The 10,000-nt window shown below is 46.4% G+C and overlaps 1 protein-coding gene across 1 annotated transcript in view; it reads left to right on the forward strand.

The window, feature by feature from the left end:
- gpc6a (glypican 6a) overlaps window positions 1–10,000 on the forward strand; it is a 58,504-nt gene that overhangs the window by 12,208 nt on the left and 36,296 nt on the right. The window contains exon 2 of the mRNA XM_063010801.1: window positions 8,131–8,289. Within this exon, the coding sequence (XP_062866871.1) occupies window positions 8,131–8,289 (159 nt within the window). The remainder of the gene's footprint in view (window positions 1–8,130; window positions 8,290–10,000) is intronic.

Below are 10,000 nucleotides of genomic sequence, written 5' to 3' on the forward strand. Positions count from 1 at the left end.
ACTCACTCACACACACGCTCACTCACACACACTCACTCACTCATTCACACACTCACTCACTCACTCACTCACTCACTCACTCACTCATTCACACACTCACTCACTCACACACACGCTCACTCACACACACTCACTCACTCACTCACTCACTCACTCACTCATTCACACACTCACTCACTCACACACACGCTCACTCACACACACTCACTCACTCATTCACACACTCACTCACTCACTCACTCACTCACTCACTCACTCACTCACTCAGACACACACACACACACACACACTCACACTCAGCGCTCTGTGTATAAAAGGAAACAGTAAAACCCGGAGTGGAGTTGGAGGAAACTGGAGTGGAAATCATTCATGCTCCAACACAAAAATAAAATAATAAATAATTTATACAATGAAACTTTTCACATTTATAGATTCATAATTATAAAATTTTATTGATTTCTATACACACACAAATCATATAATAATAGTAATATAACAATAATAATCATAATATAATAATAATAATAATAAAACAATAAGCATATTGTAATAATAAAATAATAATAATAATAATATGTTAATATATATATATATATATATATATACAGTGTATCACAAAAGTGAGTACACCCCTCACATTTCTGCAGATATTTAAGTATATCTTTTCATGGGACAACACTGACAAAATGACACTTTGACACAATGAAAAGTAGTCTGTGTGCAGCTTATATAACAGTGTAAATTTATTCTTCCCTCAAAATAACTCAATATACAGCCATTAATGTCTAAACCACCGGCAACAAAAGTGAGTACACCCCTTAGTGAAAGTTCCTGAAGTGTCAATATTTTGTGTGGCCACCATTATTTCCCAGAACTGCCTTAACTCTCCTGGGCATGGAGTTTACCAGAGCTTCACAGGTTGCCACTGGAATGCTTTTCCACTCCTCCATGACGACATCACGGAGCTGGCGGATATTCGAGACTTTGCGCTCCTCCACCTTCCGCTTGAGGATGCCCCAAAGATGTTCTATTGGGTTTAGGTCTGGAGACATGCTTGGCCAGTCCATCACCTTTACCCTCAGCCTCTTCAATAAAGCAGTGGTCATCTTAGAGGTGTGTTTGGGGTCATTATCATGCTGGAACACTGCCCTGCGACCCAGTTTCCGGAGGGAGGGGATCATGCTCTGCTTCAGTATTTCACAGTACATATTGGAGTTCATGTGTCCCTCAATGAAATGTAACTCCCCAACACCTGCTGCACTCATGCAGCCCCAGACCATGGCATTCCCACCACCATGCTTGACTGTAGGCATGACACACTTATCTTTGTACTCCTCACCTGATTGCCGCCACACATGCTTGAGACCATCTGAACCAAACAAATTAATCTTGGTCTCATCAGACCATAGGACATGGTTCCAGTAATCCATATCCTTTGTTGACATGTCTTCAGCAAACTGTTTGCGGGCTTTCTTGTGTAGAGACTTCAGAAGAGGCTTCCTTCTGGGGTGACAGCCATGCAGACCAATTTGATGTAGTGTGCGGCGTATGGTCTGAGCACTGACAGGCTGACCCCCCACCTTTTCAATCTCTGCAGCAATGCTGACAGCACTCCTGCGCCTATCTTTCAAAGACAGCAGTTGGATGTGACGCTGAGCACGTGCACTCAGCTTCTTTGGACGACCACTGTTCTGAGTGGACCCTGCTCTTTTAAAACGCTGGATGATCTTGGCCACTGTGCTGCAGCTCAGTTTCAGGGTGTTGGCAATCTTCTTGTAGCCTTGGCCATCTTCATGTAGCGCAACAATTCGTCTTTTAAGATCCTCAGAGAGTTCTTTGCCATGAGGTGCCATGTTGGAACTTTCAGTGACCAGTATGAGAGAGTGTGAGAGCTGTACTACTAAATTGAACACACCTGCTCCCTATGCACACCTGAGACCTAGTAACACTAACGAGTCACATGACATTTTGGAGGGAAAATGACAAGCAGTGCTCAATTTGGACATTTAGGGGTGTAGTCTCTTAGGGGTGTACTCACTTTTGTTGCCGGTGGTTTAGACATTAATGGCTGTATATTGAGTTATTTTGAGGGAAGAATAAATTTACACTGTTATATAAGCTGCACACAGACTACTTTTCATTGTGTCAAAGTGTCATTTTGTCAGTGTTGTCCCATGAAAAGATATACTTAAATATCTGCAGAAATGTGAGGGGTGTACTCACTTTTGTGATACACTGTATATACATATATATATATATAATAGTAATAATATTAATAATAATAAGAATATTTTAATAATGTAATAATAATAAATATATATTATTATATAAATAGTAATAAAAATAATATAATAATAATATATAATAATAATAATAATGATAATAATATATATTAATAATAATAATATCAATAATAATAATAATATATTAATAATAATAATTATGTTGGTGTTTATGTGTTGATTATTATGATTTTTATTTGACTGTGTATATAATCTCTATATTTAGTTAGTTTTTGGTTTGTAAATCAGTGAGATTTATTATATTTGTATTTGTTGATATTTCTCGGGAGGCTCTGATTGGTTGAAAGTTCAGAAGCTTCAGTTTCTGCTCATATGAACTCACTCAGCTTCCCAAACCTTTATCAAAACAGGGGCCCACTGTTCCCCCCACGGGAGGGTTTGTTCCTGCACAACGTCTAAACACAGCAACACCTACCGCCCCCTTCCACACCCCCCAACTCCCACAATCCCCTGCTGCACAATTACTGCTCTACTTATAAACACAAGGGTTCAACATCAGGGACCAAATTCACCAAACAAAACACAGACCAGCAAGAAAGAGACTCGATCTAAAACCATCCTGTTAATAATCTGATTAGATTATCAGAGCTGATGATTTAATATCAAACTTACAATTACATCAATAAATCAAATCATTATTTATCTATAGAAGCTTCATCACTTATCTACGACGGCGGATCAGGGCCACTGTAAAAAATATTTGTATGTTTTGATAATTGATTCTGGGGGACTGAGCAGCCGTCGTCAGTTCAGAGAAACTCGGGTCTCAGTACCTGGATCTGCACAGAAGCGCTGAGGGCCGCTTATAATGAGTGTTATTGTGGTTATCCAGTAACCCGTGATTATTATTGGATGGTTGTTTGTGTTGTTCGCTTCCATCCACATGACATGACGACTAAACCAGCCAATGCAACCGTTTATAGTGACGCTGTACGGCTTTAGTTTATCGTACGAGTCCATAAGACTCGGTTGAGGTACTGGCAACGATGCAGACGCTGAGCACAGTTTATTACAGAGCCGTTTCAGCGTCCTTACACTAATAACACGCTGGTGCTGATGTGCAGGAGATTGAGGATTTCTTTATTTGTGAAACAGATATGAAAGTAGAACTTTATTAAATCATCCCTCATTTTAACACCAGGAGGGGCCTGTGGCCGTAATAATTTTACTTTAATCTCAAAGTAATTTCGACTTTATTCTTAAAATCAAAACGTTAAAAAAATTTCTTTAAAGTGGCTCTAATACGCTCTAAAAGTCGTACGAATCTGCTCATCTGTCTAATTCAAAAACATCTAATCCAGCTCGATTCAACAACTGATCAAAACCAGAAAGAATAAAAACAAAGAAAGAGAGTAAATGTGTGTGTGAGTGTGTGAGTGTGTGTGTGTGTGAGTGAGTGTGTGAGTGGTTTGAAACACAGCCGGTCGGAGGTGAGTTCGGCTCTAACAGCATTAAAAGCTTTAAAGAGAAAAAAAATCCATTCAGATCAACAGAGAATCTAATAACAGAGGAGATACAGAGAGAGACAGCAGTGACACAGTGAGACAGCAGAGAGACAGCACTGAGACAGTGAGACAGCAGTGAGACAGAGAGACAGCATAGAGACAGCAGTGAGACAGCAGTAGAACAGCAGAGAGACAGCACTGAGACAGTGAGACAGCAGTGAGACAGAGAGACAGCATAGAGACAGCAGTGAGACAGCAGTAGAACAGCAGAGAGACAGCACTGAGACAGTGAGACAGCAGAGAGACAGCACTGAGACAGCAGTGAGACAGGGAGACAGCACTGAGACAGCAGTAAAACAGCAGTGAGACAGCAGAGAGACAGCACTGAGACAGTGAGACAGGGAGACAGCAGAGAGACAGCACTGAGACAGCAGTAGGACAGCAGTGAGACAGCAGAGAGACAGGGAGACAGCAGTGAGACAGCAGAGACAGTGAGACTGCAGTGAGACAGAGAGACAGCACTGAGACAGTGAGACAGAGAGACAGCACTGAGACAGCAGTGAGACAGCAGTGAGACAGCGTCCCATCACAACCCTCAGATCTTAATGACCACCTACTGACCAGACGGCACCAACACACTCTGATAAGCGCTGTACCCGCAGACAGTGTACCAGAGACAGCATCTCCACACTACGCCCCCATGCAGCCCCCAAAATGAAGTGGCACCCACATGCAGCACCGCCAAGATGAGCCACGCCCCATGCCGCGCCCCCAGATGAGCCGAGGCCCCAGTAAGCGCATGTGCTGTTTCTGTGTTGTACCTGCTAGCTTAAGCTGAGGGTTACAGGAGAGTGTACAAAACAAAATGTGGAACTTTTAAGTGACCGCTACATCAGAAGAATTCACCAGGGTCTGTGTGAGAAGCTATCGACCCGCCCTGCTCCCCGCCCTGCTCCCCCTACCTACCTGATCAGCTCCTCAGTAGAGAGGATTCTGATCACTGACCAGGAGCTCATAATCAGATTATTCAGACACGCTACTTATACAGAGACACACCCATTACATCACCACAGCTTTAGCTCACTAAGCTAACACAGTTAGCATCAGAACGTTCAAACCGACGCTAGCACGCCGGCTAACGTCTCCCTCCGTGTACCGAAAATGCTTAAACTGTCCCTTACGCCCCAATTTACAAATAAACCTCACTCGTATAATTACACCTTTATACAGATCAACCAGAATTTATTTACATGTGAAAGGAACTCTGTTGGTTGCTCCGCACTGATTCGTCTGCCATGTTTGTAGTTCTTTGTGAAAAAAGTCGTGCCGCACTGAATGCTGGGATTGATCTTCAGCGCTGAGGAGGCGTCGGACGCTCCCTCGTTATTCAGTCAGATCATCACTCAGAATTAAGAACCTCAGTAGGAGCATTTTAAGAGAGCTAAGGATTTAGACACGCCCTCTTCTCGGGAGTGTAGGATGATGGGTAATGAGGGAAGGTTTCACACAGAGCCGTTATTTCTCTTTAAGATTTAAATCTAAATCCTGCTCGATCTTCCAGCTCATGAGAGTCACTACAATCCAAAACTAAACATAAAAGCTGCTCCTCCATTACAGGGGTCAGAGCTCCAGTGAAGATAAAGATCAGGGCTCCTCAATCCCAGCATGCAGCTGGTGGTGGTAACTGTGGTGCTGTACACACACACACACACTCACACCACACACTCCTGAGATGTAAATGTATGCAAGTGCAGCAGATCGCAGGATTTCGGGGAGTGATGTGAAGCCTCACTAATTAATGATGTCACAGTGAGATGAAACACATCATTAACTCCAGCTGCTGTGTGTGAACATCAGGTCTAATGAAGAGTGTGTGTGTGTGTGTGTGTGTGTGTGTGTGTGTGTGTGTTCCTCTCATGAGAGTAGCTTTCAGGTGCTCAGGTGTCCCACTGCAGCTCCAGAGACCGGACAGTGTCACACAACATCAGCCTTCACCTCTCAGACACTCATTCAGCTTCTGAGAGACAGAACGTGCCAGCAGATGGATTGGCTACTTTAAATTACTTCTAATTGTAAGCGATTTAGTGAAGGGGTGAGTGAGTGGGTGAGTGTGTGGGTGGGTGAGTGAGTGTGTGGGTGAGTGAGTGGGTAGGTGAGTGAGTGGGTGAGTGAGTGTGTGGGTGAGTGTGTGAGAGTGTGTGGGTGAGTGGGTGGGTGAGTGAGTGAGTGAGTGTGTGGGTGAGTGAGTGTGTGGGTGAGTGAGTGGGTGAGTGTGTGAGTGAGTGTGTGGGTGAGTGTGTGAGAGTGTGTGGGTGAGTGGGTGGGTGAGTGAGTGAGTGAGTGTGTGGGTGAGTGAGTGTGTGGGTGAGTGAGTGGGTGAGTGTGTGAGTGAGTGTGTGGGTGAGTGGGTGGGTGAGTGAGTGGGTGAGTGAGTGGGTGAGTGAGTGAGTGAGTGGGTAGGTGAGTGGGTGGGTGAGTGAAGGAGTGAGTGGGTGAGTGTCTGAGTGAGTGTGTGGGTGGGTGAGTGGGTGGGTGGGTGAGTGTGTGGGTGAGTGTGTGGATGAGTGGGTGAGTGTGTGGGTGGGTGAGTGTGTGGATGAGTGGGTGGGTGAGTGAGTGGGTGGGTGAGTGTGTGAGTGGGTGGGTGAGTGAGTGAGTGTGTGGGTGGGTGAGTGTGTAAGTCGGTGAGTGAGTGGGTGGGTGGGTGAGTGTGTGGGTGAGTGTGTGGGTGAGTGAGTGTGTGGGTGGGTGAGTGGGTGGGTGGGTGAGTGGGTGGGTGAGTGAGTGGGTGAGTGTGTGGGTGAGTGGGTGGGTGAGTGTGTGAGTGAGTGAGTGAGTGAGTGAGTGTGTGGGTGAGTGAGTGTGTGAGTGAGTGTGTGGGTGAGTGGGTGGGTGAGTGAGTGAGTGAGTGTGTGGGTGAGTGAGTGTGTGAGTGAGTGTGTGGGTGAGTGAGTGGGTGAGTGAGTGGGTGAGTGGGTGAGTGAGTGAGTGAGTGGGTAGGTGAGTGGGTGGGTGAGTGAGTGGGTGAGTGAGTGAGTGAGTGGGTAGGTGAGTGGGTGGGTGAGTGAAGGAGTGAGTGGGTGAGTGTCTGAGTGAGTGTGTGGGTGGGTGAGTGGGTGGGTGGGTGAGTGTGTGGGTGAGTGGGTGAGTGTGTGGGTGGGTGAGTGAGTGAGTGTGTGGATGAGTGAGTGGGTGAGTGGGTGAGTGAGTGTGTGGGTGAGTGTGTGAGTGGGTGGGTGAGTGAGTGAGTGTGTGGGTGGGTGAATGTGTAAGTGGGTGAGTGAGTGGGTGGGTGAGTGTGTGGGTGAGTGTGTGGGTGAGTGAGTGTGTGGGTGGGTGAGTGAGTGGGTGGGTGGGTGAGTGGGTGGGTGAGTGAGTGGGTGAGTGTGTGGGTGAGTGGGTGGGTGAGTGTGTAAGTGGGTGAGTGAGTGGGTGGGTGAATGTGTAAGTGGGTGAGTGAGTGGGTGAGTGTGTGGGTGGGTGAGTAAGTGAGTGTGTGGGTGAGTGAGTGCGTAGGTGAGTGAGTGGGTGAGTGAGTGTGTGAGAGTGTGTGGGTGAGTGGGTGGGTGAGTGAGTGGGTGAGTGAGTGAGTGTGTGGGTGAGTGAGTGTGTGGGTGAGTGAGTGGGTGGGTGAGTGAGTGGGTGAGTGTGTGAGTGAGTGTGTGGGTGAGTGGGTGAGTGAGTGAGTGAGTGTGTGGGTGAGTGAGTGAGTGGGTAGGTGAGTGGGTGGGTGAGTGAAGGAGTGTGTGGGTGAGTGTGTGAGTGAGTGTGTGGGTGAGTGAGTGGGTGGGTGAGTGTGTGGGTGAGTGTGTGGGTGGATGGGTGAGTGGGTGAGTGTGTGGGTGGGTGAGTGAGTGGGTGGGTGAGTGAGTGAGTGTGTGGATGAGTGGGTGGGTGAGTGGGTGGGTGAGTGAGTGGGTGTGTGGGTGAGTGTGTGAGTGAGTGGGTGGGTGAGTGAGTGGGTGGGTGAGTGAGTGAGTGTGTGGGTGGGTGAGTGTGTAAGTGGGTGGGTGAGTGAGTGTGTGGGTGAGTGTGTGGGTGAGTGGGTGGATGGGTGAGTGTGTGGGTGGGTGAGTGAGTGGGTGGGTGGGTGAGTGAGTGGGTGGGTGGGTGAGTGTGTGGATGAGTGGGTGGGTGAGTGTGTTGGTGAGTGGGTGGGTGGGTGAGTGTGTAAGTGGGTGAGTGAGTGGGTGGGTGAATGTGTAAGTGAGTGGGTGAGTGAGTAAATGAACGGATGATTTTCACTCTCTCGGTGTGTTATTATGGTTTCTGTCTCTCTGAACTGAACGTGTCCAGAACTCGGTTCTGCTCCTCCTCCTCTCAGGAACCCTGATGCTCCTCCTTTTACTCCTCCTCACCTCCTCCCTGCTTCTCCTCCACAGGTGAGCAGCTGAGGGTTTGTTCTCAGGAGAGAACCTGCTGCAGGCTGGAGATGGAGGAGCTTCTGCTCCAGCACAGTAAACTTCAGCTGGAGACGCTGGTGGAGGAGAGCAGCTCGGCCCTTCGCTCCATCTTCACCAACAAACACAAGAAGTTTGACGGTAAGAGTGAAGATCTTCTACCAGACCTCTCACCATCTCACATCGGCTCTCCATTCACTGCTGGTGGACATCAAGTTTATTCGGTTTGCTCTGGAACCAGATCTTATAAGAGACGTGGTTTTATCTGGAACCAAGCTCTGGAAACATTTGTTTTCTGGAACCTGGTGTAATCTAGAACTTATTTGGAACCAGATCTTAACTGGAACCATTTCTTTGGAACTAATTGTTGCCTGAAACCAGTTGTTGTTTGGAACCAGATGTTGTCAGGAACTCAGTCCTGTTTGGAACCAGTTGGCTAGAACCAGATCTTATCTGAAAATAGTAACTGTCTAGAACCAGGTCGTATGTGACTCCTTGTGTCTGGATCCAGTTGTTACTTGGAAGCAGCTTTTGTTTAGAACTAGATCTTATCTGGAACCAAGCGATGTCTGGAAATAGGTGTTGGAACCAGGTGATACCTGGAACTTGGTCTTATCTGGAACCAGATGTTGTCTGGAACCTGGTGTAATCTGGAACTTATTTGGAACCAGATTTTAACTGGAACTATTTCTTTAAAACTAATTGTTGTTTGGAACCAGATGTTGTCAAGAACTCAGTCCTGTTTGGAACCAGATGTTGGGTAGAACCAGGTCGTATGTGACTCCTTGTGTCTGGATCCAGTTGTTATTTGAAAGCAGCTTTTGTCTAGATCTAGATCTTATCTGGAACCAAGCAATGTCTGGAAATAGGTGTTGGAACCAGGTGTTATCTGGAACCTGGTCTTGTCTGGGTTGAGTTGTTGTATGAAACCAGTATCTGTCTAGAATCGGCCTCGGTACTGACCACGAACGTTCACCTGTTTGTACCTGCCGGTGTCCTGAACCTGATCCTGAACCTGATCTGCTGTAGAATCAGATCGTTTGAAGCTCCTCTGGTGGCTCCCGGTCGTTGATGAGGAGCAGAAGCGCCTGTGATTGGACAGGATCTGAAACGTGATGCTGATTTGCTGTTTTTGGGAGGTTGGACCCCCCGGTGACTCTGAGACTTTATCAGTCTGATGGGATCATCTGAGCCGCTGATGGTGAAGCTGAACCTCCAGGATTCAGGAACAGGACGCTGGGCGGAGTCGATCTGGGGGGGTGGGGGGTGGGAGTGGAAGTGGGTTGGGTTGAGTGGGTGGTGAGTTTAGTTCAGGATGAATGAATGATGAAAAGTGTGAAGCGTAAAAACATTTAATTATTAAATCAAATGATCTGAATATAAATGAGCAGATTAATAATAAATATAAATGTAATCAAATATAAAATCTGATTTATTACAAAATATTTAAATTAATCTGTTTCAGTATTTTCATTCTATAAATCTGAAATATTATTATTATTATTTTTATTAATTCTCTAATTCATTTATTCATTGACTGTTTTAGCCTGGTCAGGGTCTCGGCGGGTTTGGGCAGCCCATTCATGTCCAGAGAGAGCAATAATATCAGGACGGCGTGTTTGTACCTAATCATTAACTACACAGTCCGTTCCTCACGTATCCCATCATGCCGAGCGACCTCCACTCAGTCCAGACCATCCCCCCCCCCCCCCCCACCCCGGTCAGATTGGGTTCTCTGCGATGAATTATAATCTAACGGGGACGAATGGATGAATAGACCGAGAAATATATAAATGAATGAATGAATGAATGAATGAATGGAAGGGTGGGTTAGTGGTTTTGATGGATGGAC

This window comes from Trichomycterus rosablanca, chromosome 15 (genome assembly GCF_030014385.1).
Source record: "Trichomycterus rosablanca isolate fTriRos1 chromosome 15, fTriRos1.hap1, whole genome shotgun sequence".
NCBI lineage: Eukaryota > Metazoa > Chordata > Actinopteri > Siluriformes > Trichomycteridae > Trichomycterus > Trichomycterus rosablanca.